Raw genomic sequence first — 18,178 nt, 5'->3', positions numbered from 1 at the left:
CAGAGGGAGACATAGAATCTGAAGCAGGCTCCAGCCTCTGAGCTGTCAGCACAGAGCCCGACAAGGCGCTGGAACTCACTAACTGTGAGATCGTGACCTGAGCCAAAGTCAGCCGCTTAACAGACTGAGTCACCCAGGCGCCCCATGTTCTCCCCAATTCTTACCTACTTTGCCTGCGTTTGCCCATTTCTGCGTTTTTCATTAGTCGCATGGATGTTCCCTGGAGCCGGAAGAAGGAAAAACACTCTCCCAGTCTCCTGGTGGCTCCACTCAACCGTGCTGAGGTTGGAGGGATAGGGTGGCTAAGACAGTAGGTGCTTGAATCAAACAGACCCGGCCTCTGTCGGCCTCCATTCTTCGCCTAGAACCGGTGTAGAGACGACAGTACCCAGCTCACCAGGCTGTCCTGAGAATTACACATGACGATGTGGGTCGGGAGCATAGCGTAGCGCCTGCACACAGAAGATTTTGATTTCATTCTATTTTCCCAGGGTGGTCACCACAATCACAGCAGGCACTAGTGGCAGAATTCTGGCTACCAGAGTGGTTCGCCTAACTGGCAAGTGAGGAATTTCCACCTCAGTGTTGGAGCACGTGGAAGCGTCATGAAGAGTGAAAACTACGCTCTCTCGAGTTATGTCGAATGGCGTGACTATCCCCTGCCTGCTGTGGCCCACATCGACAACGTCCGCCAGCCAGAAGGCCTCGAAAGAGAAGAGGCCTTCCTGCAGCATCCTCTCCACTGATGAAAAAGCTGAATCGTGCCACATTCAGTTCAACGAGAGCTTGGCTGAAACGAACAGGAGCACAAACAAGCGGAAGACGGTTGTAGGCACCACCATGTTCTCCATCAGCCGCTGCTCTCGTTCTGATCTGGGAGAAGCACTGCGTGTACGGCCCCATCCCGCAACCTCTGAAGAGGAGTGGGGTGGCCAAGCAGACCGAGAGGATGCTCGACTTGGAAGGCCAGCCCGATCCAGGGCTTCTCAGTCAAGCGGGACTACGACAAAAACGAGTGGAAGAAACAGTAGCCCGCCACTCGGCCATCTGAGCCTCGCCTTGTCCTGCAACCTCCACGCGGCTCGGTGTACTTGCTGGGAACTGTTGTGTCGCAGCACCGATGCTAACAGGTGAGCAGTTTACGTGACAAAAAATATTTCCCCCAAACTATGCTACACTGCCTCTCTCTCTGCCTCACTCACCCCGACCGACCAGTTGTCCCAGCACTTGTCTTCTCTGATTTGAAACAAGGCCAGGAAAGCACAACGTTCTTATTCTAGTGTTTCTAAGTTCTTTGCTCATGCAAATTGAGGGTTTTTTTTAATATGTGAAATTTATTGTCTAATTGGTTTCCATGCAACACCCAGTGCTCATCCCAAAAGATGCCCTCTTCAATACCCATCACCCACCCTCCTCTCCCTCCCACCCCCATCAACCCTCAGTTTGTTCTCAGTTTTGAAGAGTCTCTTATGCTTTGGCTCCCTCCCACCCTAACCTCTTTTTTTTTTCCTTCCCCTCCCCCATGGGTTTCTCTTAAGTTTCTCAGGATCCACATAAGAGTGAAAACATACGGTATCTGTCTTTCTCTGTATGGCTTATTTCACTTAGCGTCACACTCTCCAGTTCCATCCACGTTGCTACCAAGGGCCATATTTCATTCTTTCTCGTTGCCACGTAGTACTCCATTGTGTATACAAACCACAATTTCTTTATCCATTCATCAGTTGATGGACATTTAGGCTCTTTTCATAACTTGGCTATTGTTGAGAGTGCTGCTATAAACATTGGGGTCCAAGGGCCCCTATGCATCAGTATTCCCGTATCCCTTGGGTAAATTCCCAGCAGTGCTACTGCTGGGTCATAGGGTAGGTCTATTCTTAATTTTCTGAGGAACCTCCACACTGTTTTCCAGTGTGGCTGCACCCAAACTGAGTTTCTCCTTGTGGCAGAAAACAGATCCAGCCACGACAGGGATGCGGGGAAACCACCATTCTGCTGGTGCCAGAATTCTGGCACATTTTCTGGAGAGCCACTCTGTATGATAGATCTGCCTCTTGGAATCCATCTTAAGAAAACAGCCATTCACGCAGAGACTTATATGCAAGAATCCCACCAAAACATTATGTGTAATAGGAAAAAAATTGCGAGAAACTGAAGTGTTGAACAAATGCATCATAATACATCTTGTACGTATCCATGCAGTAAGATGTGTTTGAAGAAGTTTTAGACAGAGGGAAAGCCCAAAAATGTTTCAGGGAAAAAAAAAAAAAACAACAAACAACTGATGCTAAACTTGAAGAAGCTTACTCCTTGCTATGACTGTCATACATTTAACGTATTCCTACAACCCTAAAGCCACGAGAGTATTCTGAAATCCTGACGGTAGTCAATGTTGAATGACAGGACCCAAGCAATCTTAATTTCCTTTCATTTCGTCAATTGTATTCGATTGCCTTGTACTAGAGTACTAGAACCAGAACCTCCCCTCCAACCTGAGGACACATGGGAGAAAATCTGGGTGCTGAAAAGAAACTCAGATACGGAACATTAACTCAGTTTTATTATCTGTATTCTTTAAGCAGCAATCAAAACAAGTGGGCACAGAGCACCCACGGGCCAGTACAGGCAAATAACTAAGCCCCAGAAATAAAGTGGCAACTACTGCGAAGGTCATGCCCCTGGGGAAGGGCACATGGCCTTCCACTGGATACTGTCCTGGACTCAGCCCCCTTTTCCAGGCCGAGGCCTAGAAAAAATCGCGGGCACCAAGTGCTGCATGGTCTGCACCACCGTGGAAAGCTGGTTGAGCAAGGAGGCGGTGGAAATCTGCAGGAGGACAGGGTCTTCAGCAGTCAGTCGGCTAAAAGTAAGGGGAAAAGGAAATCACTTGAGATCTGAGAACTCCTGGCCCTCCTCACTCCAATCTCCCCCCTCAAGGTTACCCCTCCGTGTCTCCCTTAGAGCAACCCCTGAGGCGGCCACAGACCCGGGGCCCCATGTGCCTCCTTAGACCGAGCCCTTGGTGTCTGCACATCTCCAACCGAAGTGGCCGTCGGGCAGAGGTTACCTCAGCTCCCCACTGCCTCCCGCCAGCCCCTTCTAGAACTTACATAAACAAGTCACTGCCAATCACCGTGAGCTCCGTGTGAACCGCTTCGTGGTAGCATTCGGCGCTCGAGGTCAGGTACTGGTAGGTCAGCTCCGCATCCACGTAACACAGGAAAGGCACCGTGAGGGCACTGGTGGACATTCGGTTAAGGCATATCTGGGTGGACCTCATGGAGGAGGCTTCCTTGCCCATCGGAGGCCCGCCTGCCCCCGGACCGCCCTTAGGGCCACCCGAGACCACCTCGGCCGCCCCTTCGGGAAACGTGCATCGCGGCACCCCCAGCTGCTTCCTCCAGCCTCCCTCGGCCCCCCCACCCCCACCCCCACTTCCCTTCTGTGCCCCCGCAAGTCCCCGACACCTCTCCCGCCCATCCACCGGGGCCGCCACCTGCCTCCCCTCCCGGCCATTCCCCGCTGCCCCCCGACCTCGGGAGCTCCTTGGAAAGGATACAATTCCAACACTTGCTTTTCTGAGGCTTCCCCGGAGGCCGAGGCCGAAGCCTCTTCCCCCTGCCTTGGGGCGGGCCATGCCCCCTCGACCTGGGGAGCTTCCCCAGCCACGGTGCCCGACGTCGCGGGGCCGTCCCGGCCTCCGGGATTTCCGGGGCCACTGGACGAGCCAGCACTACCCGTCGCACCACCGGCGCCGTCGTCCAGGATCTGCGCGCCGTCCGCGCCGTCGCCCGGGGCCTGCATGGCCCCCACACCCGCCCGCTCAGAGGCCGCCGCTAAACCGCGCGCCCCGCCGACCGCTGAGGCGCTGGGACTGCCTCACGAAGCTCCGCCCCTCCGCGCGCAAGGCTGCTGGGGATACCCAGGGCGCCTGCGCAGACAGACCTCTGGTGAGGTTTCTGGCATGTGATTGGTTCCCGCCAAGCTGGCCCGACTGCCCACGGGCCGCCAGGGAGACCCCGTCGGCGGCGCTGGAGAGCCAGGGCTCCCTGACGAAGCCCCGCCCCTAGTACGCGACGCAACTCAGTCTCTCGCGCGCGCCTGGGCAAACAGGCCCCGCCTATTCTGGACGGAGGGTTAGAGTAGGAGCGTGGGGTTGGCGGAAGGTGGAGTGACGCCAAACAAAGGGGGACAGAAAAAGGGGCAAATGTGGCGCGGGTAATGCGGTCAGGACGTGGCTGCCTTAGCTTTGTGGGGACACTGGCCACCATGGTCAGGACTTGGAGAAGTGTGCACTGAGGGAAAGAATCTGCCGGTATCCCTGTGGTCCCTCGGTGCGTCTAAATTGCCCCATCGATACATGGCGGGTGGAGGGTGGCAAGCCGAGGGAAGTTGGATCGTTTTACAAAGTGTCTGCCAATCTCAAACTTTCCCGTTTCTAAGAATAACGGCATTCCTCGGTTGCAAGAGCTATTGATATGTTCTGGATAGAAGTCCCTTATCAAACATGATTTTAAAATACATTCGCCCATTTTATGGGTTGTCTTCTCACTTTCTTGATTGGTACTGTTTGCAGAACAAAACTTTTAAATGTTGACATAGTCGGTTATAGGTGGTTTCTTTGTCACTTATGCTTTTGGCCCCCATTCTATACAGGGAAAGGCAGATACTCTGTGCAGTACACAGTCCCACCGGGCAGTCACCTGTGTCAAAGAGTGGTGACTATATGCATGCTGAGGTCACGCTCCTAAAAGCAGCTCCTTCACTGGGTTCGATGGCTAATTCTATGTATCAGCTTGCCTGGGCATAGGGTACCCTGACAGAACGTTATTTCTGGGTGTGTCTGCAAGGGTACTTCCGGATGCGATGAGCGTTTGAATCTGTGGACTCAGTAAAGTAGACCCCCAATGTTGAGCAGGCATCGTCCAATCCACTGAGAGCCTGAATGAAACAAAAAGTGGAGGAATGAAGGAGGAATTTGGTCTCTTCCCCAGGCCTTTCCTCTGCCTCACTGTTGAGCTGTGACATCACGTCTCACCTTGTCCTGCCCCCTGGGACTGGCATTTACACTGCTACCAGCTCCCTTGGTTCTCAGACCTTCAGACTCAGGCTGAATTACACCATCAGCTTTGCCGGGTCTCCCGCTCAGCTTGCAGGCAGCAGGTCATGGGACCACTCAGCTTCCATTCTCATCTATCCTATCTGTCTATCTATCTATCTATCTATCTATCTATCTATCTATCATCTGAGCGAGGAAGGGGAGGATCCACCACCTCCAACTTGATTGCCTTTTCTCCTCTCTCAGCCGCTGGAGAGCTGAAAACCCTTTCCTCCTCCGAATTTCCATCATCAACTTTCTTGACCAGCTTTCCCTGGTGATTCGGACCATGCAGCGCTTCCGGTTCCCGGTTCCCGCTAAGCCTGCGCTGGCGAAAGGGGGCTAAGGTCTAGCCTCGTGTCCCCCGTCTGGCGTCTGGGCGGTCCGTCCTTCCTAGGCTAGTGATTCCTGCACTAGCTGCCACCTGAGGTTGGGGGCCTGCCTGGTCTTCTGAGGGCCATGAGGGCCCTTGGGCACTCATGGTCCCCTTGTTTTGTTTGCCATTTGAATGTTTGCTACTGCAGAGAATAAAACTGAGCTTTGCTATTCCGTGTTCCTTCTCAGTTGTGGCACCCCCGGATAGTCTTCCCTTTGTCCTCAGGTGGGGGCGGGGCGGGGCGGGGCGGCTTCTGGGATGTCGACGTGCAAGTCGCCGAAGGTGATAGAAGGCAGTCTGGGGACTGGCAGAACCCACGTGCGTCCTGTCCTTCGGTATCAAGGACTCTCAACATGTGGGAATATGCCCATCGTTTGCACGTTTCGCATTACTCCTGACGTCGTTCATCTAATGTGAACTTTTTATCCAAACTCTTCAGAAACATTGAATGAGTGCAGGAAAGATGCATTAAGGCCGCCTGGCAGGCTCAGTCGGTTGAGCGTCTGACGGGCTCAGGTCATGGTCTCAAGGGTTTGTGAGGTTAAGCCCCCGTCTGGCTCTGTGCTGACAACTGGGAGCCCGGAGCCTGCTTCGGATTCTGCGTCTCCCCCTCTCTACGCTCCTCCCATGCTCATGCTCATGCTCATGCTCATGCTCTGTCTCTCAGTAATAAATAAATGTGAAAAAAATTATATTAAATGTGTAACAGTAACTTACAGTCTGTAATTTGGGGGGTTAGAATCCATGTTTTCCACAGGGTTTTGAATTGATTTACCTTATGAGCTTTATTTGGCGGCGGTAGGGCTGGTCCTGGCAAACCTGTCATCTTAGTTTAGAGCTCTTGTATCTGTTTGAGCCTGTCGTACAGGGGACATACAGTGCACGCCAGACCCCGGGCTTCAAGGGTCCCATCGGTTCAGCTGACATTCATCCCCCAGGGATCTCCCCCTCCTCTCCCTCCACAGAGGGAACAGGCCCGCTCGCTGCCGCTTCTGCGTCCACTGCTGCCCCTGCTGCCTCTTCTCCTTCTTCAGAGGGGCTTTATTCTCGTAGCCCCCCCCCAACACCTGTTTGTGCTTGTAAAGCTTCTCTACGCGAACACGCGGGGGCAGGGTGTGGGCAGTGGAGCTGCACCACGATCCACAAACGTGTATTCTTCAGCTACTCCAACCCATCCATGCGGGTAGACCTTGTCATTGTTTCTCCTCTTTCAGTCCTGTAAGCGGTGCTGAAACGAATGTCCCGGTACATTTGCTTCTGTTCCATAGATTTTGAGAAGGGGACTTGTCAGGTCAGAGGGTAAGCCCTCTTTAAAGTGTTTGGTGCATGTTGCCAAAGTGCACCCCCAGAAGCTCGCGTCGGTTGTAGATAAAAGAGTCCATTTCCCTGCGTCCCACCCCAGACAGGATATGTTCAGTCTTTTACACCTTCGTAAAACCAAATGCATAGCGACCAAAACCATATTGGTGTCTTCCAGTTTCCTTTTGAATGTGATGCGATTAGACATTTGGCCAGTGGCATCTCTCCTGAGAACTGTCCATGCGTATCCTTGCCTGTTTTCTATTCAGGACAGTCACTCTTTTCACACTGACTGGTAAGTGTCCTTTAAGTGTTCAGGGTATCAAATCTTTATCATGATTGGAAATACTTTTCCTCCCCATGGCTTCATTTTAACTTGGCTTATGGTCCTTTTCTATGTATAAGCTAAAAACAATTATAAATTTTTAATGTTTCTTTAGTTTTGAGAGAGAGACAGAGACAGACACAGAGACAGAGTGTGAGCAGAGGAAGGGCAGAGAGAGGGAGACGCAGAATCCGAAGCAGGCTCTAGGTTCAGAGGTGTCAGCACAGAGCCGTGCGCGGGGCTCGAATGCATGAACTACGTGATCGCGACCTGAACTGAGGTCGGATGCTCAACTGACTGAGCCCCCCAGGCACCCCGTGAAGCCCGCCTCTTGCAGTGGGTCTCTGCGTGGCTCAGGGTGCAGACAGCGGAGGATTGGGGATATGTCAAATTAAATGCAAGCTGCACTCCTTCACAGTGAAGCCGACACATGCCTGATGCTTTGTGGTGAATCCACTTACTGAGGAGTTTGGAATTTAGTGTAGACCAGGGTGAGGGAGAGCACCTGGCTAGCTTAGTCAGTACAGCATGTGATTCGTGATCTCAAGCGTTGAAGCCCCATGTTGAGTGTAGCGCTTACTTTGAGAAAATTAGTGTAGATGGTCCATTTTGTGAATCCTGTTTTCTGTGCCAGATTCTTCCCCCATTACATCAAAGATGGAATATTTTGTTGCATTTTTGGTTATAAAATGTTGTGGGGTTTTTTGGATTTTGTTTAGAGTCTATGGAAGCAAAACGTGGTCAGTGGACAAGTCGAAGAATTACAGAAAGTTAGAAAATGACCAAAAAATACCCTCCCTAATGTCACCACCGGAGAGAGCCACTGTGAACATTTCAATGGTTTCCCTCAGGTTTCTTCTTAAGTGACAATTGTATGTACATGCATATTTAAAGCAGGGAAACAGTACTGGAATCATAACGTATTTACAATTTTGGATTTGTCTAAACTTTTCATCTTTCCTACAAGGATAGCGTATGCTTACTCTAAAAGACATACAGCCCTTACACAAACGCCTAAGTTAGGAGGCAAAGATTTCTAATGGTCTCAGTTCCTGCACTAGCCACCATGAACAGTGTGAGTATATTCTTCCAGAATTTTCCTTAGGATATGTTAAGTTGCTTCTACGTATTTTATTTGCATAAACAGGATTATACCATGTACCAAATCAGCTATTTAAAATTCTTATTCAAGGGGCAACTGGGTGACTCAGTCAGTTAGGTGTCCAATTCTTGACTTCGGCTCAGATCATGATCTTATGGTTCGTGGGTTCAAGCCCCATGGCAGGTTCCGTGCTGACAAGGCGGAGACTGCTTGGGATTCTGTCTCTCCCTCTCTCTGCCGCTCCACCCCTCACGCTTGCGCTCTCTCTATGAAAATAAATAAACTTAAACACACACACACACTAGGTCAACTGACATTAGAGGGGAAAGCAAGCAAACCTTTAAGGTGCAGACGATGCCAGTGCTATTTCTAGTATTCGAAGGCATAAAAAAGTAAAACTTCCACATTTTGGTTATAGAGGATTGATACCAATAGAGATAGTACCAAATAGGAAACTATGGATGATTCTTACTGGGGAACATGAATACAAATCTGCTAGGGGCACCAGGGCGGCTCAGTCGGTTAAGCGTTCGACTTCGGCTCAGGTCCTGATCTCGTTGTTTGTGAGTTCAAGCCCCACGTTGGGCTCTGCGCTGGTAGTGTGGAGCCTGTTTGGGATTCCTCTGTCTCCCTCTCTCTGCCCTTCCCCTGCTCCCGCTTTCTCCCTCTCCAAGAACACATTAGTTAAATTAACAACAACAACAACAACAAACCACCTGGTAAATGAAATAATGCCAAACAGAATGCAGTGGCTCATTTTAAAATTAAAATATGAGGTGGAAATGCAAAATGGTGCAGCTTCGATGGGAAATGGTGTGGAGGTTCCTCCAGAAATTAAAAACAGAACTCCCTTGGGGCTCCTGGGTGACTCGGTCAGTTAAGCCTCTGACTCTTGATTTTGGCTCTGGTCGTGACCTCACGGGTCGTGGGAGGGAGCCCCGAGTCGGGCTCTGCACTGTGCGGAGAGCCTGCTGAAGATTCTTTCTCTCCCTCTGCCCCTTGCTCTCTCTGTCTCTCTCTCACTCTCTCTCAAATAACAAAAAATAGAACTAGCTTACAATCAGGCAATTCCACTTCTGGGTATTTGCCTGAAGAAAATGAAAACAGTAATTCAAAAAGTTGTATGTGCCCCTGTGTTCACCGAAGCGTTATCTACGATAATAGCCAAGACAGGGAAACGAGCTAAGTGTCCGCCAGTCGATGAAATGACAGAGCAGATGCCACACACGCACACACACACACATACTGTCACATGCACACACACTCGCATGCACGCATGCACACACACACACACACACACACACACAAACATTTCTCAGCGATAAAAAAGAGCTCTGTTTGCATTTGTGGCAACATGGATGGATCTAGAGGATACTCTGCTAAGTGAAATAAGTCGCACAAAGACGAATACCATATGATTTCACTTTTATGTGGAATCTAAAAAACCAAACCAAACCAAACAGGAATGGAGTCTTAGATACAGAGAGTAATCTGGTGGTTGACAGAAGGGAGGGTCGGGGGGGGGGCATGGGCAAAGTAGGGGAGGGGGATTAAGGGGTACAAAACTTCCAGTCATAAAATAAATAAGACACAGGGACGCAATGTGCAGCCTAGGGAATGTAGTTAATAGTACTGTAACAACTTTGTATGGTGACAGGCGGTAGCTAGACTTACCATCGCCATCACTTCCTAACGTATATAAACGTTGAATTAGTATTTGTACGTCTGAAACTAGTATGAGGTTATATGTCAACTACACTTCAATAAAAATAAATTAAAATTTGACTAAGGGGGATTTCTTGGAGGAATGTAAGGACGGTTCCCTATTAGAAAATCAGTGCAAATAGTACACCATATTAATCGCTCCAAAGTGAAAAATCATATCACCGGTTTTCCACAGGTATAGACGTGTCTAACAAAATCAAATGTTCTTTTTGCTTTATTAAACACCTTGGTCTAGTCAGATGAAGGGAATTGTTCCCTTACATGACATATCTCTAGCAACAACTCAAAATCCAAAAGAACACTAGAAGCATCCCCACTCCAGTCTGGCTCAAAGCAAAGATACCCTTTCTCACCACTATCATTTTACACTATTGTGTGAGTAGACGGTGACGTCAGACAGGTAAAAAAAGATGTAAGTATAAAGGTCTAAAGGACGGAGGTAAATTTCTCATCATTTGAAGATGCTGTAACTGCTTGCCTGAAAAACACGAGGTGATCCACCTGAGAAACTATTAGAAATAAGAGAATTCAGTAAAGTGGCCCCCTATATAATGGATATGCAAAAACAAGAGCCTTCATAAATAAGGCAATAACTAGTAAGGGTCAACGAAACATCATTCACAATAAGAGTAAATGCTATGGCATACTCAGGCATAAACTTAAGAAAACGTGCCAGAGGAAAACTTTGGAAACCTATTAAGGGAGACGAAAAGAAGGCTGGCACAAAATAACTTCAAAATGTTTTATTTAACCCAAACATATCCAAAATACTATCATTTTAACATGTAGTCAGTAACAAAGCACTGAGCTATTGTGTGTTCTAATCATACTGTTTTCAGAATTCCGTGTGCGTTTTACACTTAACGTCTCAGCAGAGTTCGTGTGCTTAGCAGCGTGGGTGGTTCATGACCACCACGTCGCACAGTGCGGATGTGGGGCAGGGCGAGCACTCCTACAACGCTGCTGGGCAAGCAGATTTGTATACCTATATGATGTCGACATCCTCTATCAAAATGTAAATGCTCATGTTATTAGAGCCCAAAGGACACTTGTAGGAATTTCTCCCAGAGAGTTTATTGCAGGGCACCCAGGATTGTTAAGTCTCCACGTTTTTGGCAATTGCAGGCAGAAAGGTTTATCGGTTGCATTTCATCCCACAGTATAGGAAGACTCACTGTATCACATTGCTGTTTTGATCAATGAAAGTGGTCGTTTGATTGTCTCAGTTCATGTGTGTTGATTAACGAGACTGATTTATTTCATATTTTTATTAGTCATTGTGTTTCTCCTTCTGTGACTTGTCTTCTCATGTCTTGGTTCATTATGGTTTTCTATTTTCATAGGTTGGATGCTTAAAACTTATACAAGAAGCTTTTAAAAATTAAGGGGATATTGGGGCACCTGGGCGGTTCAGTCAGTCAAACGTCCGACTCTTGATGTCGGCTCAGGTCATGATGTCACAGTTCGCGAGATGGAGCCCTGCTTGGGGCTCCACACTCACAGCATGGAGCCTGCTCGGGATTCTCTCTCTCCCTCTGTCCCTGCCCTTCCCCCGCTCTCTCTGTCTCTGTCTCTCTCTCTCTCTCAAAATAAATAAACATTTACAAACATTAAGGGGATATTGATATTTTGTTATACAGATGGCAGATGTTTTCTTCAACTGTCCTGGGTTTCTTTTTTTTTTTTAACCACTTAACCATTTATTTTTTTATTTTTTTATTTTTTTGCAATATATGAAATTTATTGTCAAATTGGTTCCCATAAAACACCCAGTGCTCATCCCAAAAGGTTGTCCTGGTTTTCTAATGTCGATACATCTATCCTTTTTCATTTGGGATCTCTTCCAATGCCTTTTTGATTAAGAAGTTTCACTTCATCTTGAGAGTATATTATCAGTGTAATATTTGTAAAATAGTTTCAGCGCACCTGGGCGGCTCAGTCACTTGGGCATCTGACTCTCGCTTTCGGCTCAGGTCACGATCCCCGGCTTATGGGATCGAGCCCCGTGTTGGGTGGGCTCTGCGGTGCGCATGGAGCCTGCTTGGGATTCTCTCTCTGTACCTCTGCCCCTCACCCATACTCTCTCTTTCTCTCTCTCTCTCTCTCTCTCTCTCTCTCTCGCTCTCTCTCCCTCACACACACGCTCTCTCTCTCTCTCCAAAAAAGGTAATACATTAAAAGTAAAAATAGTTTCGTGTTTTATACCTAACTCTTTTATCCACCTAAGAATCATTTTGCTGTGAAGAGCTGACATTATTTTTGCCTCTTTTCTTGGAACAATTCTGTAGTTTTCTCAGTACCATTTATTAGATAATACTTGCCTGCTGATGTGTTCTTACCTACAACGAGGTATGTTTGTGAACTTTCTATTGTGTTTCATGAGTTGTAAGCTGGATGTGGATTCATCTGTCAATACCCCTCTGTTTAACTTATTTTACTTTTAATGACTGGTAGGGTAATCCTCACTGATCACAGTTCATTTTCACAGATTTCGTGGCTCTTCTCACTTTAATCTTCTTCCAGATGAGCAGTAGAAGCTTTTTTCCTCAATTAAAACATGTGTTAGGGGCGCCTGGGTGGCTCAGTCGGTCAAGGGTCTGGTTTCGGCTCAGGTCATGATGTCACCGTTCATGGGTTCAAGCCTCGCGACAGGCTCTGTGCTGACAGCTCAGAGCCTGGAGCCTGCTTCGGATTCTGTGTCTCCCTCTCTCTCTGCTCCTGCCACACTCACGCTCTGCCTCTCTCTTTCTCTCAAAGATAAATACGCGTTAAAAAAGTTTAATGTTTTATTAGGTCTCTAATTGCCTTGAATATATAGGTTAATTTGAAGAGAACTGACTTCTTCGTAATGCTGAATCTTGTCCTCCAAAAAAGTTACGTCTCTTCCTTTGTCCATGTTTTCATTTGTGTCCCTCAGCAGAGCTCTGCAGTTTGTTTCTCCACAGGCTCCTCTCCTTTCTTCCTCAGGCAATTTTACGTTCTTGTGCTCGTTGAGTGTGGGATAGTTTTCTATTGACACTTCCAGTTGGACCTTTTCTTCCTGGAATGGAGGTATATTAGTGATTTTTCCATTTCTGATTTTGATTAACTTATTGAATATTCCTTTTAGCTTTCATATTCAGTTGATTCTTATGAATTTTCTAGGAAAAACAATCATAGTTACAAATAATATACTTTTCGACCCTTCCTTAAAGTAAACATTCTTTTTTATCATTTTTAAATCTTTGATTCATGTTTATTTATTTTTGAGAGAAAGAGAGAGAGGCAGAGTGCGAGCAGAGAAGGGGCAGAGAGAGAGGGAGACACAGAATCCGAAGCAGGCTCCAGGTTCTGAGTTGTCAGCACAGAGCCCGACGTGGGGTTCGCACCCACAAGCCATGAGATCATGACCCAAGGCGAAATCGGACTCTTACCGACTGAGCCACCAGCTCCTCATTCTCAGGGAGAACAACAACAACAACAACAACCCTTAGATGCTGCTACCTCAAACTAAGGTATTTTCTTTTTGTATCAAAAATAATTTCGGGGCGCCTGGTTGGCTCAGTTGGTTGTTGCTTAAAAAAGTTTTTTTAAAGTTGTATTTATTCACTTTGAGAGAGACAGAGAGTGTGAACAGGGTTGGGGCAGAGAGAGAGACAGACGGACAGAGAGACAGACAGAATCTCAAGCAGGCTCCACGCTGTCAGCAAAGAGACGGATGCAGGGCTTGCTCTCGTGAACCGTGAGATCATGACCTGAGCTGAAATAAAGACTTGGTTGCTTTATTGACTGAGCCACCCAGGTGCTCCTTGTCCCGTCCTTTCCTTTCTGATACTGATACTTGCTACATCTATCTGCTGCTTTGGTATTGGCTAGGATTTTGACAAACTGTTAAATGACACTTGTGGTAGCGGGGATCCCTTTCTTACTCCTGATGTTAGCAGAATGCCCCTAGTGCTCGGCAGTACGTACAAGATTGCCCAGACTGCTTTAAAATGGGTGTCCTTATCACTCGAAAAAACTTTTCTCCTTGTGTACCAACTTGCGCTCAAGGCGTCGGTACGTCAGTGGTGATGTTAACCTGATAGACTGTGTCGGGACTGCCTTCTGGCGAAGCAGATCTTTGATTCGATTGCTTTGTTTACTGAGTGATCGGTGTGGTTTTCTATCTCCTCTTGAGTTAACATGATTATTTTTCATTCTTTCCTACAAAATTGCCCATCATCTCTAAATTGTGTAACTGTCATAAAACCATACAGAGTATCTTTGAATTTTAACATTCTCCTCCATATATTTAAATCTGTTGTTACATATTCTTATCATTTGTTATGTCGTCTATTTGGTTTTCCTTTTCCTTTTTTCTGTACCTGTACTGTTGGTCTGTTTAAAGACTCAGATCTTGGTTCCATTGACCTATTCTAAATGGGGTTGGAATGCTTAGTGCTTTCTTGTTACTTGTTTTCTCCCCCTTCTTTGTTTTGTTTCTGTGTTGCTGCTGTGGTTTCCCTACTTTCTTGAGTTAAATACTTGGTTCATCGATTTGCAATATTTTCTTCTTTGAAGTTTATTTCTTTATTCTGAGAGGTCGAGAGTGCAGGAGGGGCAGGGAGAGGAGGAGAGAGAGAATCCCAAGCAGGCCCTGTACTGTCAGTGCAGAGCCCGAAGCGGGGCTCAAACTCACCAACCCCGTGAGGTCGTGACCTGAGCCGAAATCAAGAATCGGATTCTTAACCGACTGAACCACCCGGGCTCCCCTATTTGTAATGTTTTCTATTCATGAAATAATTTAAGGTTGCTGTGTGTCCGATGCACAGACTTTGACCAGCGCTTGGACCAGCATTCTGGATACAGCGGTAGAGGCGAAGCAGAGGTTGATGCAGAGCTGCGTGGCTATGAAAAATGTGAGGTGGGTGTGGTGGCGGGGTGTGGCATCACTGGTGGCCACGCTGACGGGCAGGTTCCCCACCACGGCGACCAGGTACACGGATAGGAACAGACTGAGGAGGGGCTGATGCCCAGGCACCTGTGACAGCCCCAGGAGGAGGAATCCTGAGACAACACTTAGGCTGCCTCTCGCCATGGCTCCTGGTTTCTGTGAGCATGCGTTGGAAACACGTCTGTCAGTATTAGAGCAGAGGCAATCTGGGAAAGCATGCAACCTTCGTCATTGGCCGAAATAAAAGTGTATGGTGCTTTTCGAGGGATTTCCAACGTGGGGTAGTGAGGGCAAAAGAGATCGAGGGATGTACAGTCACCAAGGGTTGCTGGGGCTGGTGAAGCTCTCTGTGTAACTTACTTCTTGCTTCCCCAGAAGCAAAGAAGAACCATACAGAGAAGACAGAACTCAAAGTAAGGGCAGGGGTGGGGGGAAGACAGCGGGAGCAGGGGAGTTGACACTCATTAGATCCCAGTTGCTTTTGCTTCATATAGGAAGGGTTCAGGGTGATGACCATTAAAGTAAAATTGGGTACCTGCATGTGTGTGTGTGTGTGTGTGTGTGTGTCTTTGCATAAACTTAGACATATATACTCATATGCATGTATTCATAGAACGACGCCTAGAATAATATTCGCCAAGATGCTAATCGACTAACTGTGGTCATCGCTAGGATGTGAGATTTTTAACTCGAATGCTTTTAAACAAAAATCGTATCAGTCTTCTAAACTGTGTTCCCTGGGAGTGCCCGGCAGACTCAGTCGGCGGAGTGAGCGACTCTCGATCTGGAGGGTGTGAGTTCGAGCCCCACAATGGATGTAAAGATTACATAAAACTAAAATCTTTAAATAAATTAAAAATAAAGAAAAATGGTGTTCCTTGGGTGTCAACAAGAGTTTCAAGAGGTTTCTGTGATACTTGAAGAGTTTGGATAAAAAGTTCACATTAGATGAAAGACGTCAGGAGTAATGCGAAACGTGCAAACGATGGGCATATTCCCACATGTTGAGAGTCCTTGATACCGAAGGACAGGACGCACGTGGGTTCTGCCAGTCCCCAGACTGCCTTCTATCACCTTCGGCGACTTGCACGTCGACATCCCAGAAGCCGCCCCGCCCCGCCCCCACCTGAGGACAAAGGGAAGACTATCCGGGGGTGCCACAACTGAGAAGGAACACGGAATAGCAAAGCTCAGTTTTATTCTCTGCAGTAGCAAACATTCAAATGGCAAACAAAACAAGGGGACCATGAGGGCCCAAGGGCCCTCATGGCCCTCAGAAGACCAGGCAGGCCCCCAACCTCAGGTGGCAGCTAGTGCAGGAATCACTAGCCTAGGAAGGACGGACCGCCCAGACGCCAGACGAGGGACACGAGGCTAGACCTTAGCCCCCTTTCGCCAGCGCAGGCTTAGCGGGAACCGGGAACCGGAAGCGCTGCATGGTCCGAATCACCAGGGAAAGCTGGTCAAGAAAGTTGATGATGGAAATTCGGAGGAGGAAAGGGTTTTCAGCTCTCCAGCGGCTGAGAGAGGAGAAAAGGCAATCAAGTTGGAGGTGGTGGATGCTCCCCTTCCTCGCTCAGCTCCCCTCCCCGCCCAGGTACCCATCCCTTGCACCCTTCCCCGCCCCCAGGAGCGACCCCCCTACCCGCAGGTGCAGGTGTTAGAGCCTGCGGGCCCTGGCCCGCACCTAGCCCTCGACGATCCAGCAGAGAGCGCCCCCCCCGACCCCCCGTGGAGACTGGACCCGCCACCTGCAGCCACCCCGACCCCGGCCCTTCCAGAACTAACATGGCCAGGACGCTGCCGAACACCGTGAGCTGCTGCTCCACAAGGCATCCATACGGTTCCCGATATGGGGCGAAAGACGCACAGGCGATCTCCGCCTCCAACTGGGACGGGAAAGGCACGCCGAGGGCGCTGGGTGCAGATTCGGTTAAGGTACCACCCCTACTCGCTTAGGGCCTGAGCCCCCTTCTCAGGCCACCCTGACGAGGCCACCCATTCCCGGCCCTAATGGCTCGCGGCCACCCCGTTACCAGGCCCGTGTCCGCCCACCGCCCCCGGGAACCCGTTTCCCCCCTGCTCTCCTTCCTTCCTTCCTCCTCCCCCACCTCTCTCCAGCCACCCCTGGACCACCCTGCTCTCAGATCTTTGCCCCACGCCCCGCAGGTTACCGCGGCTCCTCTCCCTTTCCGCCCCCTGCCCATGCCCCGCCGTCCCCTCGGCTAGGATACAATATGTGTGTTCGGGTTTCCGGCCTTCCGGCCATGGAGAGGGCATCTCCGCCTGGCCCCGGGGCGTGCCGTGGTCGCGGGACACGCGGAGCCTCGCCGGCGACCGCGGCCTCCGCGTCCGCGCCTCCGAGGCCATGACCGTGCCCGCGGCGGCCTCGGCCGCCTCCCTGGCCCTCCTGGCCCTCCTGGCCCTCCTGGCCCTCCTGGCCCCCCTGGCCGTCCCGGGCGTTGTCGGCGCCGCCCGCCTCGCCGCCTGCGGCTGCGTCTGCCGCCTCCATGGTCGTCAGGCTCCGCCTCAGGTCCAGTCCCCTGAACACAGGTCCAGCCGCGCGCCCAGTCCGCGGGCGGCTGAGGCGCTGCGGCTCCTTCCCGAAGCTCCGCCCCGCGCGCCGACCCCGCCCTCCCCGCGCACGCGCAAACGGGCCGTCGGGAGGCTGCCGGGCGCGTGGCCGGTTCCCGCCAAAGCGACGCTGTCCCAGGCTCTCTGGGACCCTGGCTGCGGAAGCCCCGCCTATCACAGCTCGACGCCACCCCCCAGGCGCCTGCGCCAACGGGCTCCTAGGGTTCCTAGTGAGGCCGCCAGCCTGCGGCCGGTCCCCGCCCAGCCGGCCTTTCCGCCCTTGGGCCCTGGGAGACCCCCTGGCTTACCTAGACTATGAGCGCTTCCTCATAAAGCCCACGCAAGTCACCCCGGCCTCCCGGGAGCGCCAAGGCCAACATTTCCCCACCCCCACCTCCCGGCCATTCCCTTGGGCGCCTGCCTGGTTCCCGCCCAGCCAGCTCGGCCAGGAGCCCCTAGAGACTACCCCCCCACCCCACCCTTGTCCTCCTGGCCAACGAGGGCTCCCTCCTAAGGCTCCGCCCCCAAGCATCCAAAGCAAGGGGGCTCCCAGGAGCACCTGAGCAAACAGACCCCCCTGTGCTCCTCCCGGGCCCGGGCCCGGGACTGCCTCCCGCGCCCCTGCCCCGAAGCCAGGTCTGCCCTGGGCTCCCAGAGACCCCGCCTTCGGCCGCCTCTCCAGCAGCTGCTGCCTCTCCAGCAGCTGCTCCCTCACCAATCGTCACCACGCGCTGTGACGTGTGACCCCACTGCACCCACGCAAA

The 18,178-nt window shown here is 50.3% G+C and overlaps 2 protein-coding genes and 1 pseudogene across 2 annotated transcripts; 1 reads left to right on the top strand and 2 right to left on the bottom strand.

Moving 5' to 3' along the window:
- Nucleotides 1-634: 634 nt before the first annotated feature.
- LOC128774478 (cytochrome c oxidase subunit 4 isoform 1, mitochondrial-like) lies at nt 635-1,095 on the top strand (annotated as a pseudogene).
- A 1,447-nt stretch (nt 1,096-2,542) lies between these two features.
- Nucleotides 2,543-4,009, bottom strand: LOC128774471 (cancer/testis antigen 1-like). The gene is made up of 3 exons (XM_053893550.1): nt 3,560-4,009; nt 3,111-3,239; nt 2,543-2,860 (listed from the first exon to the last, which is right to left on the bottom strand). Exons 1-3 carry the CDS (start codon nt 3,802-3,804, stop codon nt 2,722-2,724), a joined length of 513 nt encoding a protein of 170 aa, XP_053749525.1. The 5' UTR covers nt 3,805-4,009; the 3' UTR covers nt 2,543-2,721.
- Nucleotides 4,010-16,209: 12,200 nt separating this feature from the next.
- On the bottom strand, nt 16,210-17,602 carry LOC128774475 (EKC/KEOPS complex subunit LAGE3-like). The gene is made up of 3 exons (XM_053893557.1): nt 17,075-17,602; nt 16,629-16,757; nt 16,210-16,360 (listed from the first exon to the last, which is right to left on the bottom strand). Exons 1-3 carry the CDS (start codon nt 17,350-17,352, stop codon nt 16,222-16,224), a joined length of 546 nt encoding a protein of 181 aa, XP_053749532.1. The 5' UTR covers nt 17,353-17,602; the 3' UTR covers nt 16,210-16,221.
- Nucleotides 17,603-18,178: the final 576 nt, after the last annotated feature.

Source organism: Panthera pardus, unplaced genomic scaffold (assembly GCF_024362965.1).
Source record: "Panthera pardus isolate Hobbes unplaced genomic scaffold, ASM2436296v1 HiC_scaffold_322, whole genome shotgun sequence".
In the NCBI taxonomy this organism is placed as follows: domain Eukaryota; kingdom Metazoa; phylum Chordata; class Mammalia; order Carnivora; family Felidae; genus Panthera; species Panthera pardus.
The sequence above is the reverse complement of the archived record's forward strand: the minus strand, read 5'-3'. Positions and strand labels throughout refer to the sequence as shown.

Excerpts from the sequence above, each read along its gene's own strand:
- LOC128774471 (XM_053893550.1), bottom strand. The coding sequence starts at position 3,804 with ATGCAGGCCCCGGGCGACGGCGCGGACGGCGCGCAGATCCTGGACGAC. Across the intron at positions 3,240-3,559 it reads GAAAAGCAAGTGTTGGAATT|TGCCCTCACGGTGCCTTTCC; the intron begins GTATCCTTTCCA and ends AATGTCCACCAG. Across the intron at positions 2,861-3,110 it reads ATTGGCAGTGACTTGTTTAT|CCGACTGACTGCTGAAGACC; the intron begins GTAAGTTCTAGA and ends CCTTACTTTTAG.
- LOC128774475 (XM_053893557.1), bottom strand. The coding sequence starts at position 17,352 with ATGGAGGCGGCAGACGCAGCCGCAGGCGGCGAGGCGGGCGGCGCCGAC. Across the intron at positions 16,758-17,074 it reads GAAACCCGAACACACATATT|CGCCCTCGGCGTGCCTTTCC; the intron begins GTATCCTAGCCG and ends ATCTGCACCCAG. Across the intron at positions 16,361-16,628 it reads TTCGGCAGCGTCCTGGCCAT|CCGCTGGAGAGCTGAAAACC; the intron begins GTTAGTTCTGGA and ends CTCCTCTCTCAG.